The 24,026-nt window shown below is 37.3% G+C and overlaps 1 protein-coding gene across 2 annotated transcripts in view; it reads left to right on the forward strand.

Annotated features, from left to right (window-relative positions):
* Window positions 1-23,496, forward strand: part of LOC121313480 (trafficking protein particle complex subunit 8-like) — a 65,181-nt gene extending 41,685 nt beyond the window's left edge. For both annotated transcript variants that reach the window (XM_041246083.1, XM_041246084.1), the window contains 10 exons: window positions 439-884; window positions 2,354-2,504; window positions 2,725-2,821; window positions 3,084-3,152; window positions 3,246-3,304; window positions 5,820-6,002; window positions 6,508-6,609; window positions 8,804-8,949; window positions 22,070-22,159; window positions 22,545-23,496. In XM_041246083.1, the coding sequence (XP_041102017.1) occupies window positions 439-884; window positions 2,354-2,504; window positions 2,725-2,821; window positions 3,084-3,152; window positions 3,246-3,304; window positions 5,820-6,002; window positions 6,508-6,609; window positions 8,804-8,949; window positions 22,070-22,159; window positions 22,545-22,779 (1,578 nt within the window). In that variant the 3' untranslated portion in view covers window positions 22,780-23,496. The remainder of the gene's footprint in view (window positions 1-438; window positions 885-2,353; window positions 2,505-2,724; window positions 2,822-3,083; window positions 3,153-3,245; window positions 3,305-5,819; window positions 6,003-6,507; window positions 6,610-8,803; window positions 8,950-22,069; window positions 22,160-22,544) is intronic.
* Window positions 23,497-24,026: the final 530 nt, after the last annotated feature.

Here is a 24,026-nt window from a genome sequence, read left to right on the forward strand (position 1 = left end):
AGATTTGCAAACATCTATAAAACAAACTGCTTTAAACAGGGCGAAATTATTTGCTTTAATGGTAAGCAAACGTAAATGAGATTAACTAGGCTGGAATACACAGTGTTGCTGTGTGGTTTACTATAAGCCATCTCCATGCTAAGCTTTTTAAAAAAAGACACACGCACACAGCCTGTCTCTCTTTAAAGGGGAACACATCAAAGGGCTGCATTTGCTGCCAATGCCATTACTCTCATAGCCTAATTTTAATATTTATTTATTTATTTAGCGAGGCAGTTAATTGATCACCATGGTTATGTGATGGTCGGATATGTGACATTCCACTATATATAATTGTGTTTTATTTATTATAAATTTGTGGAATCAACATTTCAAAAAGCTTCAGCCCTTTGTGCTATCAGTAGATGTGTTTCATTTACTGACAACTTTGTATTTCAGGTGTTCTTTATAAATTTTCCTACTGGACTGCTCTGTGGAGAGATACGGAAAGCACATGTTGAATTTGTGAATGTAAGCAAGGTTCCTCTTACTGGATTAAAGGTTGCATCCAAACATCCAGAGTTCTTTACATTTGGAAGCAATACTGCAGCACTGACACCACAAAGTCCCAAAGCATCAGAAAACTGCAGTGCATACAAAACAATAGTAACTGACTCTACCTCTGCAAGTACGGCATTCACTTCCCTGGTGTCTCCTGTGGACTTTGGAATGGGTTCTGGGAACTCGTCTGTTGGAGTGATTGATATTCCGATGCCTGACTCTGTACTTTTACCGGGAGCCTCAATTCAACTGCCTCTGTGGCTGCGAGGACCTGATAAAGAAGGCGTCCATGAAATTCAATTCCTGTTTTATTATGAAAGTGCCAATAAGGTTTCCAAGCTGAGGTAGGTAAAGCAATACACCACTGTTAATACTGGGCATATTGTAAAAACTAAGTTTTTAGTTTTGTGGTGTGACTGCATGCATTGTCAGGTGTTTTTTGCACCCTTTATATAAAGGGTAAGCACTCGGGTGTTTGAAGTGATGATGGTAATGGGAGGGTAAACATGAGGATGTCTACACTGGACACAAGAAAAAAATATAACAATGAATACATTGCACATCAATCAAGAAAGACTGCTCTTTGGCAACTGCACTGGAAGCCTTGTTGTGTTGGAAAATTGTCTTGTATTGAGTGTTGCTTTGTAGGTTTCATTTTTCAGCTTTTGCATTTGCCAGCTGACTACAGGAAGTCTGCAGGTGCGTTGATAATTTAGTGCTCTGCTGGGATTTGGCAGTTCTCCCAGTTGCCTTGATTGTTTTAAAACAGCTGAACAGATGTCCTTGAAATGTTAGCAAGTGTTTGGAACAGCTGCAGATACAATACAGATGTATGACTGGCCACCTTTGGAACACACAGTTGTTCTGCAGTTCTAAAAAATGTGCATTTGGGATAGCGCTGAACAGTAATGTATGCTGCCTCTAATTTATCGTTAGACCCTGCGTTTCATGCCCATCTACATGCTGTTGAAATGACAAACAGTATGCCTAAGTCAGGGCCCAAGCATCTGAAATGTTTAGGTTTTTTTTTATTTTGGCTCATTAAGGCCACTGTTTGTTTTTCAGTGAGAAAACTTGGACATGGGAGGGAGGGATGGATGGGGGAAAAAGAACCTTTGACCTATGTGGAACTATTTTCTAATCTAGCACCGTAATTGACAATTGGTTGTATGTGCCCTTCTGAACCCTCTTCAGAGACTGGTATAAACTTAATATGACAGACAGCATTTTTTTTTTTTTTTTTTTTTTTTGACATGCATCTTGTTAATTTTTCTTAAGATGTAGTGGCTGCCTAAAGATTAGTGCCCTTGTTTTCCTAATGCATGGCAAAACAGGTCAAGGAGAATGATTGTTCAACCATGAAGAGTGTGTTCATCCCTGTCCGGGCATTGTCTGTTTTACTGCTTTAGTGTTCAAGGGGGATTTTATCTGGGGAAAAGTGGAGCATTAAGCCCAAGATATTCTCATAATTAGTCGTCCATCCGTCCCCCACATTAGGTTTTGCAATTTTGTGTTCATGTCAAACAGGATTTGTTGTCCAGAAAGTGATAGGTGTTTACATAAAAGTAATACTTTTGTTCATAATGTATGTTATACAATACATTTAATATATCCATTTTGCTTACAGGAAGTAACTAAACGTTGTACACCATGTGCATTGTTTGCTAGTGTAACTAATAGTAATGGTTTTAAATGGGAAACAACTAATAAAGATGTTGCAGTACCTGTACTTGTATCCAGAATTGGACTAGCTTCCAATTATAAATGGCTGTGTGATTGGTCAGATAATTTAGGTTTGTGTTTTTTTTTCCAGCCATAGAGTTTTACGACATACAGCAGTGATCTGCACCAGCCGGTCTCTGAGTGTGAGGGCAACAGTTTGCCGGAGTAATGCTTTCCAACATGAAGAAGATGGTAGAAATGGCAATATGCTAGTTTTTGTGGATGTTGAAAACATCAACACTGTAAGTATAATTATTATTTTATTTAGTTCAGTATGAAATAGCTTTTATTAAGAGTGAGTTCATTTATGAAACTATTAAAAGTTACAAGTTACTTCTGGAATTGTGGATACATTAGCAGGGTACAGCAAGTTACATCTTTTTCTTACGATCTTTTGTTTTCACTTTGTCCACCTGTGTTTTAAATGTCTGCATTTCTGATGGTCATTTTTTGCTTTTGCAGAGCGAAGGTGGTGTTCAGGAGTTTCACATTGTGCAGGTTTCTAGCAGCAGTAAACAATGGAGGTTTCAGAAATGCATAAACCCATCTGAAGATAAAGGTTAGTTTCATATTTGTAAGCCCAGTTTAAAGTTTATTCTGGCCCCATTCTTGTGATGCTTGCAGGGTCTGTTTGATTAGTATCCTTGGTCTAACCCCAGATGTGAAAAAATCTAAATATTATAAATATACATATGCAATACATTAAAACAGAGCAGTGGTGTCTGATTGCTTAATATACAACACTAATTTATCCTGATGTTATTCCTATAGTTATGGTTTTTTGGACAGCATTTTCTTTAGATTTTACTGGTGTTTTACAGATGCAAAGCTTACAAGCAGAGAGCGAGGGAAATTGTGCTTCAAAGCAACTAAATGTAAATATCAAGATGGTAAGTTACTGGTGGGATTGGGGGCATATTGAACTGTGTATAGTAGTTTAATATGTTGTGCATTAAACCCATATTTGCATTATTTTTCTTTAGCTGCCTCTGGTGCATTAGGGAAGTATACATTTGCGGACATCATTTTAGGAAATGAACAGGTAAGCCTTTGTTTTTTAATCACTTTACAGTTTAACCCTTCGTCTACCAAACTCATAATAGGCTGGATTGACTAAGCAAGCAGTGTTGTCCCTTTCAAACGCTGACTAGAAAATTCTTCCAGATTTAAAATGTAGACACATTCAAAACTGGAGTTAAGGTAGCTTCTCCCCATTTTAAATAAAATATTTTTGTTATATACTTCAGAGTGAAACTGCCTCATAGATCCTAGATCCTTCCCCTTCTTCCTAAACTCCTTGTGATTCTAGAAGTGGGCAGCTCTTTTATAAGTGCTTTTCATCTTATCTTTCAGTCCAGGATGCTCCAATTCATGTTCATAATGTCTTTAAAAAGGGAATATGACTATTTAGGTAGTATACAAACATTCTATAGAGATTTGTTTCTTATTCTTGTTAATACTGTTTCCTTTACCAGATTTCAACCACTGTGTGTACGATTGGATATTCATTTTGTGCAATCCTACACACTTTCTATTGCTTATATGAAAACATAATATTCTGCCTCCATTCATAGAAAAGGCATAGCATATTGGACAGTGCCTTAACATTATAAATATCTGAAATTACCCCTACCAAGAGTTCAAAGACCTAACACAGGTAGTACAGCTCTGGCCCAGATAATAAGGAACATTTCTGTTTTATGTGATATTTTGTCCTGCACGCCCCAGTATTATCATATGAAGATAGTTAACTAGATCTACCCATGCTAATGTTGATTTTGTAAATTCATAATCATTCAAAAGAATCCCATACTTTATTACAGTTTTTGGTTTTCAGATGACCTGTGGTGTTCAGCTTAAAGTAGCTTTGCTCATTCTCATAGACCTGTCTGGAAACTGAAACTTGCAAAAACAAGTTCATGTCTAGAATGAAATCCCCAAGTAAATAAAAATGCATCAGTTTTAGAAATTGACTCATTGTAAATTGCTTCATTGCACAGTTCTTCCCCTTCCTTTCTTTTTCTTTTGATTTAGGTAAGAATGCTCAGTTATTTGTATAATTCATAATATTCCTATGTTCTACACCATCACAGCCAATGAGCTTGCTCAGTTGCTGTAGGATGTCATGCTACACGAAAGTTTTTGATTCATGGTGTGTAATAGAGATGCTTTAAACTCGGGCATTTAACCGCACAAGGCAGGCCTTAACATGCAGTATGATTGCTATTTAAAAATGACTGCATAAAACTTTTTTTTCGTGATTTTATGAAGCATTTTTTGTTACTAATGAATACAAACATTTTCCTCAATATTCCATGAGTAATTCAGTTTGTTCAGAATTTCATACTGTTTGTGGTCTGGTGTCCTTCAGGCTTCAGTATCCCAGTGGTGAATGATGTTGTGGGTATTTGCAATAAACTAAATTGGGGGTTTTCAACCGGGGGTACGCAACCTCTAGGGGAAAAGCAAATTGAAGTGTGTGTTTTGGTTTTTTTTGTGTTTGTTTTTTTTTTTTTTTTTTTTTTTTTTACATTATTATATATTTTATATAAGCCACTGTGCATAAATATTTAGATTTATTTTAGCAGCTCAAAGGTTAGTATAGTATAGATTCAAAATTCTCATCCATCTGTACACATGCATGTTTTCGATTTGAGTGGACTTCCACTCTGATATTAGGGTGGGTGAAGCAGGTGTTTGGTGATTCTGCAGAGAGCATTCTGTGCAACTCATGAACTTTGCAGTTTTTATCGTATAATTGAATGCCAATCAGTGAAACACAGTCCTTTGGCATTTTTCCCCAGTATACATGAATAATAATACTCGTACTTTGACAGTGTTTGTTTTATTTAGTAGGCACGGCTGCATTTTAGTAACCGCGATAGCAGCTGGTTGAATTTGTTTTCGATGCGTACATCCAGATTATACTGTGTCATTTCTCAAAGATCGATACATTTCTTACTTGATAAAGAAAAGCAAAGGAAGAGAACACAAGCCTGCACAAAGTGCAAAGCAACAGAAGGTCATACTGAGTTGCTTTGGATCATTTTTATGTTGGCTTTGATAAAAAAATAAAACGTTGTCGTTGTTAAGGCTGCATTTTTGACACTGCATTAGTATCCTGACGGGCGGTTTAGTTTCCTTCCACCTGGTAAATGATTGAACACACTGCTTAGAACTGCACGATTTCTTTAAATTGTATTTGCAAATTGTCAATGTGGCTGAACAACTTTGCTTGTAAGGCATAAGTTTATTTATTCATTAGGTTATTACATTGATTAAAATCCAAATTTAGTTGCATACCTGGGGATCAGAGTTCAGATTTACACTTGTCTTGCCCAAAGAAACATAAACATGCAGTTGTAACCATGAATTTCCCTTGTACGTCTAACATTAAGGTGGCTAGTTTAAGGATAGCATTCCTGTGATTGAGGGTTTATTGTATATTCTATATGTAAACTTGGTGTGCAAGTAGCTCCGATGCTTAATTATAATCTCAGCAGGGATTTCATTATGATTTTATGTGTGCATGTTTGTTTTGTTTTGATTTTTCTTAGATAATCAGTGCAACCACTCCCTGTGCAGACTTTTTTTTCCGAAGCTGCCAGTCTTCGGAATCAAAGAAGACCCTGACTAACGGCTATACAAGTTTTGTACCTGCAAGATGGCCAACCGACGACTTGGGAAAAATCGTACAGAAATGCAGTGAAGTTGATTTGAACATCATTGTGCTGTGGAAGGTATAGCTTATGTTTTTATGTTGCCTTCTAACGTTTATGCTAGTTACACAGAATGATTTGATATGCTTCATAGAAAATGTTATGCATCTATAACTTAATACACAAGTTGTAAAATTCAAGCCATTATTTTGTAAGTCACACTGTTTGAAAGCTGTGATTGTAATAAGTGTTATCAGCTTCAGCTAAATAACCCTGTGCCTACCTTTTAGCTAAAAGTACCATATGTATTTACTGTACCACAGCAACTGACTCGTAGTGTATACAGCCATGTCAGTAGAGAGTATGACTAGTTAATAAACAACAAAATATTTCTTTTAGATTGGGGAAACCTGTTCTTTTTCTCCTTGTCCATTGCCTCTAGTTGTGCTGCTCAAATGTCCATTTTTAAGTTGCTTTCCCATTGCCTGTGCCTGCTGCTTTCCAGGTCCTAGAAAAATTCAAATGGATTTGCAGGCCTGTGGTTTGCCTGTTTTTTTCTGCTCATTGGTTGCCTTTTTATTTGCAGGCATATGTGGTTGAAGACAACAAGCAGCTTATCTTAGAAGGTCAGCTTCATGTAGCTCTTCAGACAATAGGGAAGGAAGCATGTTCTGTATCACAAAAACAGGTAAAATAAATATATATTTTTAACATGGCAGTGGTCTTTATCTTAAATATTTGGTAGATTTATTGTTTTGTTTGGAAACTAAAAATAAGGCAATGTTAAATATAATGTACTAAATACTATTTATATACAATTTCAGAGAATTTATATAATTAAGCAAAGGTAGACTTTACTCAAAATCCTGACTCTAACTTAAATTAACTATACTGGTATCTATTTTTCACACAGTCATCTTTTCATAACTTGTTTGCTGTTGTATCGACTGACGAATCTGAATCCCTGTCACTTTCTGCCTGATTCTTCATCCTCACTACACTTAGCACCAACGTCACCGTAGAACCTTGTCTGTACTCATTCCTGAATAAATATTTAACAAATCTTGCTCTTTTTGCATTGTCTGCCAAGGCATGCTTCACTGCTGTAAGGTTCAATTTCCACTGCCTTTTGATTGACGTAATGAAAACGTCTTCTGGCAAACAGCCAGCAATAGAAAGCCTAGGTGTCCAGCTATCTGCACATAGAGACCTGGTTGCTGTACTGCTGATCTGTACAATGCAAATCTCAAACGAAAAATGTCCAGTATACTGCACGGTTGGAACGAGGAGCTTGCACTCATGAGAATGCAGTTAGAGTACCATGTCCTCTTTCTGGTCACCACAGTACCAAAGGGATATTGTGGCCCTGGAGAAAATCTAGTGAAGAGCAACCAGAGTAATCCCAGGTCTTAAAGAATAAGCTATAAAGATAGGCTGAAGGAACTGAATCTATTTAGCCTAGAACAAAGAAGAATTAAGAGGGACAGTATTAAAGTAATTAAAATCTTAAAAGGAGTTGACATAGTTAACCCTAACCAATACTTTATGTGCAGAACCCAGAACCAGAGGATTTTCTTATGCTCATATAACATCTAAAATCTTAGCTTAGCCCCTCCAGAATTACCATAAAATAACACTTTTTGTCATCGTCATTTGTTACCTGTATCTAAATACTAAATCTGACACTTTTTTTTTTCTCTTTACCATTGCATGGCAACCATGTCCTGACAATAGTCATTCTTATGCAAGGCAAAGGAACTTTTCGAATGAACAGATTTTATCCCTGCGCTTTATTTTTTAAGCTTGCACGTGAGAGCTTTCAGTGAGTCAGGCATTGAATCGGTGAATGCCAAAATTAGAAGCATTTTATCAAAGGCATCAGGAGGTCCTTCCTGCTGGTGTAACAAGGCGCAGCCTGGGAACAAACTAGCAACCCTGTGCACCGCAAGCAAGCGTCTTCACCACAGTGCAAAAGAGCTGGGTTCATCCGTAACGGCAGTGTATCACAGAACAATGCCCGCTACACTGGCCCCACAACCCAGCTGTCATAACACTTGAAATACCAACTTCATATATTAAAACTTATGAATTGACCCTTTTGAAATGCGTATATTGAAATGACATAATCCCCATATATTTATTAGCCTTTTAATAACCAATAAAAGTGCAAGCACTCCAAAGTAATGAATCACAATCTTTTTTATAAAGGCTCGGGCTATGGACATGCACCTCGACAACCGCTTGTATCTCTTGAAAATTCTTTCAAGTTTCTGTGGAAGAAAACAAAATTTAGTAAAGGAAATTATACAGTAGAAACATACATGCTGGGGGGTCCACACTTCTCTTGCAGATGTCCTACTTTCAGTTGGAAGGGGGCATGGATACATCTATAAGCCAAACAAGACAAACTTTAGAACAAATATTTACTTTCTTGCTGTCATGGGTATAAAGCATGCTATTCACAATTTACAATTTTTTTTTATTAATTTGAATTGACAATTTTATTTTAAATTATAAATACGCCTACGTGTTTTCTCTTTTGGATTTTAATGTTTTAGGCATCATTTGATGTAACTGCTACAATGGTCAGGAAGAAATCATTGGATATGAACCCAGATTAAAATAAACAAAGTCATATTGTAAAGATATTTCAATTTGTTTAGGGGGAGTTTGTGTTTAAACTGTAATTTAAACACCTTGAGTCAACGGCTTGCAGCGTCCAAAAAATTGCTGTGAAGATAGTGGCTTTTTTTAAAAAATGTTAGGAACTCCTGTTTTAAATTAGTGCTGTCATGTAATTATTTGAAATATATCCTAACCCCAGACAGTAGGTTAGTTTTAAAACTTCTAGTAATGACAGGGTGTACTTGTTTTATTTGCAGGATGCACAAGAAATGATGCTGTTAAAATTAATCCGACCTGAACAACCACCTCTACCAGCAAGACCATCAGTGGAGCAGCTTTCTCATCTTATAAAAACAAGTCTTCATTACCCAGAGTCCTATGACCACCCATTCATGCACAAAAGGTAAAAGAATAATTTCCATAATTTAAAAACAAAAGCTATTTCATTCCAGCAACGTGAATAACTAAAAGTTATTGTCAAGAGTTCTCGACAACATGACCTGGGTAAATAGTCTTCTGTTCCTGTTTTAATATGAAGTATGTTTATTTATACACCGAATTATGCATTTTCTAGTCAAAGGCTTGGTTATGTCAGACTCAAGATGATTAGAAATCACTGTAACATAATTACTGATCTCATACATATATATATATATATATATATATATATATATATATATATATATATATATATATATATAATGTGTGTGTGTGTGTGTGTGTACTTGCATACACATGCAAACATTTCTGTTCTCTTTGCTGTTATTTCTCGTGGATTGTGGGAGGAGCTGGAGGAAGAAGTGGGGTAGGATTGTTGCATTACTGGTTTTAGTTTTATAATAGTCTTTTTTTTTTTGTATAATTTGTTTTGCTGTGGTTTGTTTGTGCGGATTTTAGGTCTGCTCAGCCACAGCTATGGCGTCTGTCGGGCGGAGCAGGTCTGACTCGCCGACACGGCTGTCGGTGTGTACCTGACAGCGCAGTGTCCGTGGAGGATTGCCTGCTCAGTGAGGTAGTTGGGGGAGAGAAAATGGTGTCAGCATCTAGAATGAACAAAGGGTTATTCGTTTTTTTTGTTTTTTTTGAGAGACACAGGATGTAGACAAACTGGTACAGGAAGGGTTTGTGCTAAAAGGAGCACTGGTGCAGGTATCCCCTTTAGCAACACCCATAAATACCGTTATTGTTTCAAATTTGCCCCCCTTTGTGAGAGTTGTTTGTGAGTGAGCTGGGTAGATTTGGAAAATTAATGCCCCCAATCAAGTGTATACCTCTGAAAATCAAAGATCAGAAATTAAAACATGTGCTATCATTTAGAGACTTGCGTGTTGCTTAACCCTTTGAATAGTACCCAAGGAGTACAAACGTACCAGTACGTTCTGCAACTTTAAACTTGAATTACTGAGCCTACAAAACACCTGATCACATGATATTGTAACACTTGGTTTCTGTAACATTGGTCTCTTGCGCCCTCTGCCGGATAGTAACTGAATTACATACAATAAACCAATCACAAAAATGTCAACAGTGTTTGTAAACCGGTGAAAATCGCTCAGTGAGAACTAGGTATTAGTAATAATGCTGAAATCAGATTCTGATTTAAATTCAAATACATACAATTCTTCCACTGAATCGGATGTTAGCGAGTGTGTCAGTGAAGGCATAAGTAAAAAATATTTACCATCAACATGAAGAGGTAGCGCCAAGCTCTGTGCGTTGCTCCATGCTTCAAGGAGTATCATATGCTGAAGCACTCTCACTCCCTACGCCCCCACAACCTGTTTACCCGAATATGATTCTCTCTCTGTGTCTCGCCTTTTTTTTTTTTTTTTTTGTTAGGACATGGTGTTGTGGTTGTGCCCCCCCCCCCCGGTTGTTTTATTGTTTATTGCCTACATGTTATTTTTAAGTCAAAACCTGTCCCTATGACTAAATAAAAAAAATAATAATAATTGCGGTAAAAATTATTTGTTTGTAATTAGTCAGTATTCATTACATTCATACAAACATATAAAACATAAGAACATAAGAAAGTTTACAAATGAGAGGAGGCCATTCGGCCCATCTTTCTCGTTTGGTTGTTAGTAGCTTATTGATCCCAGAATCTCATCAAGCAGCTTCTTGAAGGATCCCAGGGTGTCAGCTTCAACAACATTACTGGGGAGTTGATTCCAGACCCTCACAATTCTGTGTAAAAAAGTGCCTCCTATTTTCTGTTCTGAATGCCCCTTTGTCTAATCTCCATTTGTGACCCCTGGTTCTTGTTTCTTTTTTCAGGCTGAAAAAGTCAACTGGGTCGACACTGTCAATACCTTTTAGAATTTTGAATGCTTGAATTAGGTCGCCACGTAGTCTTCTTTGTTCAAGACTGAACAGATTCAATTCTTTTAGCCTGTCTGCATATGACATGCCTTTTAAGCCCGGAATAATTCTGGTCGCTCTTCTTTGCACTCTTTCTAGCGCAGCAATATCTTTTTTTATAGCGAGGTGACCAGAACTGCACACAGTATTCAAGATGAGGTCTTACTAGAGCATTGTACAGTTTTAACATTACTTCCCTTGATTTAAATTCAACACTTTTCACAATGTATCCGTGCATCTTGTTAGGCTTTTTTATAGCTTCCCCACATTGTCTAGATGAAGACATTTCTGAGTCAACAAAAACTCCTAGGTCTTTTTCATAGATTCCTTCTCCAATTTCAGTATCTCCCATATGATATTTATAATGTACATTTTTATTTCCTGCATGCATTACCTTACACTTTTCTCTATTAAATGTCATTTGCTATGTGTCTGCCCAGTTCTGTGTACTCTTTCTGCGTACTTTCTTTTTGGTCCTTTTTTAATGCTCTGTAAAGTGCCTTTTTTCGCTGAATATTTTTTTAAATTGATCTATTAAACCATTTTGGCAATTTAGTTTTACATTTAGATTTGTCTACTTTAGGGATGTAATGGTTTTGCGCCTCTAGTACTACATTTTTGAAGAACAACCATCCTTCTTCTGTGGGTGTTTTTTCTATTTTACTCCAATTTACTTCTGTTAGTCTCTGTTTCATACCTTCATAGTTTGCTTTTCTAAAATTGTAAACCTTAGCTTTAGTCATTACTTTTGGGGATTTAAAAAACACTTCAAATGAGACCATGTTGTGGTCTGAGTTTGCCAGTGGTTCTCTGACCTCTGTTTTAGTTATTCTATCTTTGTTATTTGAAAAGACTAAATCAAGGCATGCCTCCCCTCTAGTCGGTGCCTTGACAAATTGTGTTAGGAAGCAGTCATTTGTAATTTCCACCATTTCTATTTCATCCTTCGTGCTACCCACCGGGTTTTCCCATTTTATATGGGGGAAGTTGAAATCCCCCATTAGTATGGCTTCTCCTTTGCTACACGCATTTCTAATGTCATTGTATAACAGATTATTTTGCTCACCATCTGAATCTGGTGGTCTATAGCATGCTCCTGTTATTATGCCGTTTGAATTTTTGTCCGTTATTCTGACCCATATTGATTCGGTTTTATTTTCTTTGTCCAGGTTTAACACTTGGGCTTCAAGACTGTTTCTTATGTATAGCGCCACCCCTCCTCCTCTTCTGTCCTGCCTGTCTTTCCTATACAGTGTATACCCACAAATATTATATTCATCCCCATCACTCTCAGACAACCAAGTTTCTGTAACACCTATCACATCATAGTTACCTGTTAGTGCAGTAGCTTCAAGTTCTAGAATTTTGTTTCTGATACTTCTAGCATTTAGATAAATACATTTAATGGTTGTCTTACCTGAGTTGTTGTTCTTGTTTTGATGCGGTCTCCCTTCTGTTTTTTTTGTTGATTTTTCCCCCCTGTCTTTCTAGTTTAAATGCTTCTGAACCTGCTCAAGGATCTTTTCTCCAAGTAGACTTGTTCCCTTGTTATTTAAGTGCAGTCCGTCCCGTCTATACAGATAGTCCTTGTTGTAGAATGTGGTCCAATGATCAAGATAGGTGAAGCCTTCCCGTGTGCACCACGTCTTCAGCCATGCGTTTTGAGCATGTAGCTTTCAGCTTGTTTGTACGCAGTACTCGTAATAATAAAGCGCATGCAAAAGACCGAAAACCTCACTCCTGTAGGACCGCCAGTGCATTTTAGAACTCACTACTCAAAGGGTTAATAATATAAATATTGTAATAGAAGTTGTCGGGACGTTTAACCCTTTGCGGTTCATTTATTCAGCGCCTATCAGACGTGTCGGGTCCAATTTAATTTCGCACGCGCTTTTTATTTTACACACGCTGTTTAAAAGTTGTTTTTTTTCATACTAAAACAGGTTTAAAAGGCACTGCATACCAACAGGACACTCAGTACTGCTACCCCAGCCCCCCCACCCCTTGTTCGTTGTATTTATCACATACCTGTGTATAGTCGTGCATACTGATAAATCCTCTCCTGATCACCAAATTCCTCAATAATGCGATCCAAGTCATTATTTTATCTCAAAAAGCTCTGCAAATGTCTGTGATATTCTTTGATGCAGAAGTAGCTATCTTCTTTGTTTATGTCCGTGTTATCGCTGTGGTGCAGGGGCTATGTGTATTGTTCAGATTCCCCCCCCCCCCCCCTTTTTTTTTTTTTCCCCGGCTTCTCTCTGCTCTTTTTCCAGAACATTGTCTTCAGTCACAGGCACTGTGTGCAAGGTTGGTGAGAGTGGGTATGACCAGACTGTCCCAACTTATGTCTCCTGGGCTTTCTTGCTGGCTCAGTGCTGCCGAATTGGATGGCAGGCTGGGCTAGACTGTGAGACACCGGTTGACAGAATATTGCCTGAGATCAGGAGCTGTCTCTCTCCAGGGCTCGGAGAGGTCCTGAGGGAGGAGGTGACTTGAGGACAAGAGCAGAGTCAGATAAGACTTCCTGTGTTGTTGGTGTCCCCCTGTGTAGACGAGGAAGAGCAGTAGAATGGAAAGCTGTTGAAATATGCAATGTTAAAAACACAGTTTTCCATGAGATAGAGAGCAAAAGTCTGTATATTTGTAATATAAAGGTAACTTGTTTTTAAAATATTAAGGGGGGTGTCTGACTCCTAATGGAGGGACCAATTGTCTGATGGGGAGGTGAGAGCCCCAGTGTGGAGAATCTTATATAAACCACCCTTAGATTCACAATGGAGGCTACTTCATGGCATTTTGGCCACAGGGAGGTTCCACTATCAGCTCTGTGGGCAGGAGGAAACAGTTTTTCATGCGTACAGCGACTGTGAGAGTCTCTCTCTCCTCTCTCTCTTTCTCTCTCTCTCTCTCTCTCTGGTTTACCAACAATCTAAACCCTAGCCTGCATACCTACTGTGTTTAAATACCTGCCTTAACGAGTTCAGCTGTCCCTCATTAACAAACTAAGTGTACTTTTTATATATGGCTAGTCTGACCCGAAAAGACTAAATTTTCATTACATAGGATACAAGCTTCTTAAAATTAACTTTTCCATACACTATATATATATATATATATATATATATATATATATATATATATATATATATATATATATATATACACACACACACACACACACACATTTTCTTATATTTATAATGTATACATTTTGCACTTTATTTGAGATGGTAATATATAGCTAATTTTCATTAAGATAAACTGCTGCTTTGTCTTGTGTTTTTATCTTAAATTAAAAGTCAACAATGTAGCAAGAAACTCTCACCTCATGTTACCTTGGAATACTGATCAATGCTTCTCTTTCATTTGCGATCTGTGAAATATCATCTATTAACCCTTTTTTTCATCTTTCCCTCTCATTTGCTCAGCTGTTGTCTCTCTATAATCTTGAATGATAGACACACCTGTCGTTTTAACCATTTCTTTATCTGTCTATAATTTTGGCAGTGCTGATCAAATATAATAATAATAATAATGTTAGTAAAATTTTACATGACATGTGTTAGTACCAAATTAACATCCATTTAGAACAGTTTTATGTTCTGGTCCAAAAATGATACCCTGTCTGGGTACAGTTGAGCGTGAGTTTACTCACCCCTGTGTCTATCACATTTGTCCAACTGTTTGAATCTTCCCATGCTCTAGGAGGTTGGCATTGTATATTTTCATATGTACCTGCATGTTGCTCATACCTTACAAATGTAATTCTCTTAACCACTTATCTTCTGGCACACCAGTGTTATTTTTAACTTGTATATGTCCTGCCCATGTACCCCCCCCCCCCCATAATTTCACGCATAAAGCGTTCCAAGGTCAAGCTATAATTATTTGGTTCAAACCAAAGGGTAATGTGTTAATAAATGCTCAGTTATTACTTTCCCCTGGTTGTTCTGACCTCAGTCTAACTATCTACTTTCCTAGATGCTTTTTTTATTATTATTATTGTGGTGTGTCCATTCACATGCTTTTATTGTCAAATTGAATTGTTGTATTCTTGGGCATTGCATAATCATTTTATTCTCCTCTGCGATTCCCCAAATTCGATCCAGTCTAAATGTTTATTTAATCTTTTCGCCATGTGTGCAGCCCAGTGGCGAAGCAAACAGCAACTGGATATATTTGTCTGACGCATTGTTTTAGTTACGTTTGTGACGGGAGGATCCCATTCGGTGCTGATTCCCGTCCACAATCCACTCCACACTAGCAGTATCAGTGTCCTTCTCATACTGAGATGTTTGCTGTAGGAGAGAAAAAACAAATGTGAGTGTACATCCTTATGCAGTTTTTATAACTCACTTTTGTGCACCCGTATTACAAGACCGTGGGAGACTTGAACAAGAGGGTCCTTTTTAACAGAAGGTATTAGATCACCTCCTGGTGTCCATAGTTTCTTTTGTACTGTTTTAAGGTCAGGTGGTGCTGCTGTACTTGTGTCAAGCGCCACTACCTGTGTCTCTTCTACAGAAAATCTTGTTTTTGTAGCCTTATCAACTGTCTGATTGTGTTGTTCATGTATTTTGTGGTTGGATGTTTGATGGGCCTTGGTTTTAATTACCAAAAGCTCAGACCATGTCTGTGCCAGGTCCCAAATTGTCTGGCTCAGTGTATGGTGTTTGATTGGCTCCCCTGATGACGTCACAAACCCCCGTCGAGCCCATTGTGCAATATAATCGTGTACTGTTCCGAATGTGTAAGGACTATCTGTATAAATACATACGGGGCCCGTTGTATTTTGTAAGTCTTGTAGGAGGGCTTTGAGTTCGGCAACTTACACTGATTGATCTCCAAGAAGTTGAAATGCGTAGCATTCGTTAGTATCTGGCTTGTACACCGCAAAGCATGTTTTGAAATGCCCATTCAGCCAATACGGGGAACCATCAATGTGACAGGGGACTTGGCTCAGTTTCTGTTGATCAGACACGATATCTGGTTCATCTGGCTGATATGTGCATTTATGTGGCTCTCCATCAGTGAGGAGCATGCCCACAATCATGAGTTTGTCATCCTTAAGTGTGTTCATATTGCGGTGCAAGAGGTCTGCTGTCCAGAGGCCTAATCATTGGGCAGATGCACCTTTGATCTTCCCATCCAGTGGATGTGTGTGTTGTGTGTAAAATAATTTTATTGAACCTTACAAATAGTTCAGTTGAATGGCTCAATGTACACACAACAGCTGCTTAACACATTCGTCATAACCTCTCTCAACTGGAGTTTGTTTTCGCGAGTAGTATGCGACCAGTCTCAGTCTTGAGCCATGCATCTGTCATAGAACTGCGTTGAGGGTCAGCAGTTTTGCTTTACAATGCAGGTGAAAGTATTGGTCAGTGCGTAGAATGCCAAGAGCTGGGGCAGAGGCTAATGCATTTTTTCAAGTCTGAAAAGGACTGATTCATTTCTTCCGTCCACGTTAAGGGCGAGGCCTTGACTGGGTTTCCTTTTAACTGTTCATAGTGAGTCAATGTTGTGAATCCTGGCACATACTCTCTAAGAAAGTTAGCGACTCCCAGCATTTGACATAGGCCTGTGATCGGCAATGTTATTGGCATCTGCAGTATTGCTTGTTTTCGAGGGTACTTAACTCAGTTTGCCTCAGCGAGACTTAGTCAGATTTTGATGTCGCCTGGCTCAACACCAGGATTTACAATTTGTCGCTATTTTTTTTCTTTACTTACTATGTTGTCCGTGAATTCATGTAAGTATCTTACACTTAGAAAATCACTATTTGACTCTCTGTCACTAACATGGGATCTCTCCGCTGAGAGATTCTACCCCAAGTATTTTGACTCACTAATTATTTGCCTTTCTCTTTCCCTTCACTATTATGTGTGATTATTTAAAAACTGACTCAATGGATTAGATAATAACGCTGACAAATCTAAAACCACACACTGTGAAATGTCGTTAAGGGTTGATTTTCAGGAATCCCAGGTTTCGGCACCAATCTGTAGTGAGAAAGTTAAGCCGACAAATGGTTTTTGATTTAAAAAAATACAAGGAAGGTATACCTCCAATACAATCATATAAGCACAAGTTACAAACTGGCTTTGGACAAGGCCTCAGAACAGCTCAGTGCATGATGTGTTTTATCAGAAAGCACATTTATCCATGGAGTCACTTCGAAAGAGATAAGACGACTGACAGCTTTACAATGTGTGATATTTACACCGTTGTAAGCAATTGTTGACTCCCCTTCAACCCAACTAGTTTCTGTCCAATAATTGAGGTGGTTGTTCTCTTATTACACACGGCGAGCCTACCTCATACTTCCTCTGTGGGAAAGGGGCGGTGCTCTCTGATCTTATGGTCCGCCACATGCTACATTCAGCATGGCACATCCATCTTGTCTTTTAAAGTACCTCCCCCCCATCTCATGGTCAGCCATGTGTAATGAGAGAATTCTAAACTTGGACAATACTGCATTAAAATGACACAAAGCACATTCACTCACAATTTAAACATAGTGATTCTTAACTATAAAAGATACACATAATGTAAAACTTCTAATTAATAACATAATCAATACCTCATGCAGAAAGCCATTACTACAGTATGTAAAAACAAAAGCTAAAAAATAAACAGAAACATTAAATTAATAAACTGAAAAAAAAACAGAAGCCCTAGTTTTAACAGAGGTAAGATAAATTACAGTCACAGATGTCTCATTCCTTCTTGAATTTTTACAGTGTTTTTTATTCAACCCACGCACATTTATTTCAGAATTACATTTTCTCACTTTTTTGTAGACCAAAGTGGGTAATGACCCATTGTCAAGTTTCTTTTTGTACAACTGTGTATATTATAATTGAGTGTTTTAAATTCTGGGATAAAAAAAAAAATAAAATACATTCCCTGTGCAGACTGAACCAGAGAGGATCAGAGAAGCAAAACGCTGTTTGGGTATTCTTCAGAAATGTTTCAAAATCCTTTCAGGACATGTTTACACTCAGAGAAGATGCTTTTTTGCATCCTGAAATCTTCAAATTTAATTAAGCATCCACGTGAAGGGAGTGTTTCAGTTCCGAAATCTGCCACCGCTAGTATCTCATAAGCCATTTAGGATGGCTGCCATGTTGGAGCAATGTGACTTTATTTCCAAGTGATAAAGACCTTATGATTAGAGATACTGGCTTTATACTAAGCACACAACAATGTTATTATTTGTTTTAGTCCTATTACGGGTGTTGTCAGGTAAAAGTTATGTGACAGGCTTCTCTGCCACGTTGTTTTAACCATGATACAGACCACATGATTTGTGTCTTTTTATAGTTGATACACAGCAGTATTCTAGGAGTCTCTCAATAAAATTCCATTACAGGTGTTCGGTAGAAGTGATCAATTATCAATGATATATGGGCAGCTGGCTCTCTGAGCTGATAGATAGAGAGATAGTTGGTTTGCTCACCTTTTATAAAGTGCCTCTTTATAGTGCTGAATCTGTTATAGGACTGTAGAGTTTTGGCTCCCATTTGCTCTTGCCATTACAGTAGCCCTTTTGTGCTCGTTATAAGGTGGAACACACATCTGTTGTGTGTGTATGTATAATATACATATATATAATATATATAATATATATATATATATATATATATATATATATATATTATATATTTATATTTATTTTACAGTACCAGTCAAAAGTTTGAGTACACTTGCTGGAAACGTCGTATATGTTTCTGTATACGCAAATGAAAACGCATGTTACAATATACAAAACAAAACATAAGGAGTATCAAAGCAATGTTCAAGAAAATTGAAAATTGTCTCTAAATCTTAGATTCCTCAAAATAGCCACCCTTTGCCTTAATAACAGCCTCACAAACACGAGGCATTCGGTTAACAAGTTTCAGCAGGAAATCACCTGACATGTCTTCCCAGCTCTTCTGCAGCAATTCCCAGAGATGTAGGGCACTTGTGGGTAGCTTTTCTTTGACTCTTCTGTCCAGTTTGTCCCATACAAGTTCTATGGGATTGAGGTCTGGATACTGGGCAGGCCAGGTCATTAGTTTGAGTTGTCCTTCACTTTCCTTCTTCGCCAGATAGTTCTTATACAACTTTGAGGTGTGTTTTGGGTCATTATCTTGCTGAAGAATGAAGGACTACCCAACTAGCCGTAATCCTGATGGAATGGCATTCCTCTGAAGTATGCTGTGATAGCCATGCGGTTGAGCTTGCCATGGACTTGGTAAAGATCACCAACTCTGTCACTAGCAAAGCAACCCCAGGCCATGACACTGCCTCCTCCATGCTTGACAGTGGGAACCACACATGCAGAACTCATGCGCTTACCCTCTCTGTGTCTTACAAATACTCGGCGGCTGGACCCAAATATTTCAAATTTTGACTCATTGGTTCATAAGACCGACTTCCACTCCTCAGACGTCCAGTTTCTGTGTTTTTTGGCCCAGGCAAGTCTCTTCCTCTTATTCTGCACTCTTAACCATGATTTCTTTGCAGCAATTCTTCCAGTTAGGCCAGCTTCACGCAATCTCCTCTGAACAGTTGATGTTGAAACATCTGTACTTCCAGTAGCATTTAGCTGAGCTTGTATTTCAGGGGCAGTTAATCGCCGGTTTCGCAGACTTGTGACTCGAATGAACTTGTTCTCTGATTCTGAGGTCACCCTTGGCCTGCCTGACCTTGTTCATGAGTGCCAGTTTCTTCAAATCGTTTGGTCTTGGCTACAGCAGTTACACTCACTTGCAAAGTTCTTGGGATTTGTCTTAAAGATTGACCTTCATTTCTTAAAGTAATTACAGACTGCCTTTTTTTTCTTTGCTTAACTGAGCGTATTTTGCCATTTTCTGCTCCCTTACATTCAGGAATGAAAAACCTGTTAGCAATAATTGGTGACAATGGGTTAATTAGGTAACATGCTAGTTAACTCAGAAAACATCTAACAGACACTTTTTATACTTAGGCCAGTGCTCTAACACAGTGTTATACACATTTCAGACTTTTAACTGACTTGGGCTTCAGACTGAAATCCCCTTGCTTTGGGTGACCATTTAATTGAAATTGACAAGATTTACATTTTCATTTAAATTTTTTTTTTTTTTTAATGCAATACACTTATGATTATCAGCTTACATAAGTACACATATCATATAATGAAATATTAAGTGTTTATAGATAAGTTTATACAGTTAAAAGCACAGATACTCATGAAAAACCTGGTTTCAAGCAGGTGTACTCAAACTTTTGACTGGTACTCTGTGTGTGTGTGTGTGTGTGTGTGTGTGTGTATATATATATATATATATATATATATATATATATATATATATATATATATATATATATACACACACACACACACACACACACACATACAAACAATGGCACATCCAGTATTTTTTTTTTTTTTTTTAAGTGAATCCACACTTGGAATGCATATCACTTCAGTGGGGATACTGTTGAGGTATATACCTGGGGAGTATGATTTGCAGATATTTATTTCACATTGGTCCAGTGTTCCTCCTGTGTCGCACATTGTGTCTGGGATGTGAGAGGTTTCTCTTTTATCACATCACAGCACATATCTGCTGGTCACATGACATCCGGTGTGTGGCAGCCTTCACCCCGCACTCCGGTGGTGGGTGTTACTTGCTTAGCAACTTCAGACCTTGTTTTTACTTATGACAGTCATACTGTTAGACAGTAATAATAATTGTTTGCAATGTTTTGTCTTCTGCAGTTTTAAAACCAAAATACAGTACTATAATTGTTTTTATGACCATCAGTAAAATATATAGATTGACAACTATTCAGCAATATTGTCATTTTAACAGTCTTCGTGAACTTTATTACCCCGTTAAATGCCTTGTAATTCTTGTGCAGGGATAATTTAGTATAAGTTCAAATTGTATTGTATTGAATTATACAAATATATAATCAGAATTCTTTAACTTGTAAACATTCCTTATGTTAATGGGTGGATCACACCATAAAACATAATTTCAGTAAATGATACTGGTTGAAACACACTTTTCTAAATCTGTTCATAATCAATCTCGCCTCATTGATTTTAACCCTCTGTCAGCGGCAAGGGGTGCAAATGCATCCAGTGTGTTTAAAATAAACATATCCCATAACTAAAGATTGCGGGATACCCGTATGTGATTAAACGTTAATGGCTTGCCTTCATTTTGATACAAAGCACATCCTTTTCCATCTCAAAACAGGAGTAAGCTTTCTTCAAGATGCATGTGGTAATTATTTGGGGTGCATTTGCACCTCTTACTGCTGACAAAGGGTTACATCAAGAGAGGCACAATTGATTTTACAAACACACAGGTTTAGAAAAAAATGTTTAAACAAGTATCATTTAAAATATCAAAGGCTGTTTCCTTACATGTTTCACCTACAACAATCACAGCTTACTAGCAGAATATATTGTTGAGAGCTGAGATGCTAAAACTGAGTCAAATCATGAATATATTTGGAAAGTGCTAATAAATTGCTGTAGTACTGGTAATATGTTGCCAAATTCAAAACACAAGCTCATTGAATTTCACAGTTGGAATTTGCGTATGAGTTTAAAGATTGTACTTTTCATCACATAGCTGTACATTCTAACATTGATGATAGCATTATTTCACTGTGTTTTAAGATCGCCCAATGTATTGGATTTTACATAAAGATGGGGTTATTTAATTAAAAATCTCTCTCTGCTGTTTCTTATTGTACTAAATACAAAATTGAAAAAAAAAAATATTATGGGAGATTTAGTTGATCATCAATATTGTCATTATAATTTCAAAAGTGCATATAATCTTCAGAAGCTACTAAGCTGCTGGCATTCCTCGAACAACTATAGTTATCCAACATGAAAATGTGGACTACATTGGGTGCATATAATAAACCATTAGTGCATTTCAGACCACAATTACTATGTGAATTAGTGATGATCATCTAAGTGAGTCTTCATTTACCTGTATAATAGAAGCAATAAACTAAAAATGTATTTAAGGAAGCATACTTTCAAAATGTATTGTATTAAGTCAGGTACCAGAAACTGATGTCCTTCTGTTATGGTTAACATGTACTAGCTGTCATTCTGGTTATAAGAAAATAATCTTATTGTGTTTCTTGCCTTACAGCCTTTGTGTAGTGCCTGTAACCCTTATGCTTTCAAACTGCTCTCAAGCTGGAGTTGATGTCATAATAGACCTGCGTCATAAAGCTATGAGGTAAGGAACATTTCTGGATTGCGTCTTGCAGTTCATGTTCATTTTAGCAATGATAGTTCCTTTAAAAAAATTAATAAATAAATACTGCAGCTCTTCTGAAAATAGCAGTGTTGCAATAGAGGTCAGGTTTGAATGATCTGGTTTAATATGGTTGTCTATTGGCTGTCCTTTTGAGTTGCTAATTATCTTTTGCATATTGATATAAGTTTGTATTTTCACATATTAAACACAATTAAATAAATAGATGTCTATTACAAGAATCATATCCCCTGATTTGTATACTTTTCTACAGCTTGCCTGCCAGCAATATTCTATTTATTGGTGCTTTTACTATTTTGTGCCATGCTTAATTGAAACATTAACATTCATATTTCTCCCTCTTCAGCACTGAGGCATTAGAAGTCCATGGCTCTTTCACTTGGATTGGACACACCCAGTTCAAACTTCAGCTCAAAGCTCAGGAAATTCACAAGCTTCAGCTCAAAGCCTGTTTCATTCATGCAGGGGTCTACAATCTGGGAACTCCAAGGGTCTTTGCTAAGCTGACTGACCAAGGCTCAATGTGTGAAACCAGCCAGCAGAACTCTATGCCAGCACTGATCATAATCAATAACATCTGAACTCAATTTCAGGTCCCAAACACATTGAATACTGGAAATCGAAAATACATTGTTTTGTACTTATTAATTCCTGCATCAGACCTGCTTGTATAGAACAAATAGGAAGAATTTAAATAAACCTAGTTATTTTATGTCTCAAATAAAAGACACTATGGACTTTTTAAGTGTGTATGTAATTATTTATATTTTTTCCAGCATATTTGCCTTTTATCAACAAAGGTGATTGAAACATTGTGGCTGCCTGGAACTGTCAGCAGTGCGGTTCAAGTCTGTATTAATTTGTGTCTTCCACAAATGTCTATTTGTGGCTCTGTTGATACCCGTCTATCTGCACCAACACAGGGCTATGGTGTTTATTGGGGTAGTTGACAAAATGTTCTTCACTGCATGAGCTAATAGCTCTTTGGAATCAAGTCAATTTAATTAATAAATGTTGTCTCTTGTTTGCGTTTTATGTTTGTTTTACATCACTAGTTCATTATTTTGAAATTTAAAACTCAAATTATTTAAAACTTGGACACAGCACAGATTTTAAGAAAAGGCTAAGAAGAGAAGATGTGTCAGATTAGGACAAGTCAACCTCATGTTTCACTATACAGATTCAAATTATTCACAAGCACATGATTTTGATTCTCTATAGGAAGGGGTCTCCAACCCTGGTTCTGGAGAGCTGCAGGGCCTTGTGGTTTTTGTTTCAGCCAAGCTCTCGTTTAGTTAATTGAACCAATTATGATCTTAATTACTCAAGATTAACAGGTGTTCTAAATCTTTAGCCATTTATGATGTAAAGACACCTATAACACCTGCATGATTGGGGCTGGAGACCCCTGCTAGAGTATATGATTTCCCTTTCTGTGTAAATTAATCATTCATGTTGATTTATGGTGTTATTTAAATGTATCTACACACATTTAATGTGTTTCTTTTCAGAAAATTATGTATTATATTTATAACAAATGTACTGTAAATAAAATAAAACAACATAACCAGTACACAATGTTGTTATAAGCCTGTTCTATTTTGCCTCACAGTACAGTTATTCATGATTTTACCAAAGGTATCCCGATTACACCTTTTATTTTTTTAAAAATTTTTTTTAATTTAGTCCTCTCCAATTTTTTTACCCTGGCTTTCTCCCCAATTTTTAGTGTGCCCAATTATTATCTGTAACCTCGGCTCACCGCTCGCAACCCCCTCTCCGACTCGGGATACAGAGGCTGCCAATCCATCATTTTCCACAGCGAGGC

Source organism: Polyodon spathula, chromosome 3 (assembly GCF_017654505.1).
Source record: "Polyodon spathula isolate WHYD16114869_AA chromosome 3, ASM1765450v1, whole genome shotgun sequence".
Taxonomy (NCBI): domain Eukaryota; kingdom Metazoa; phylum Chordata; class Actinopteri; order Acipenseriformes; family Polyodontidae; genus Polyodon; species Polyodon spathula.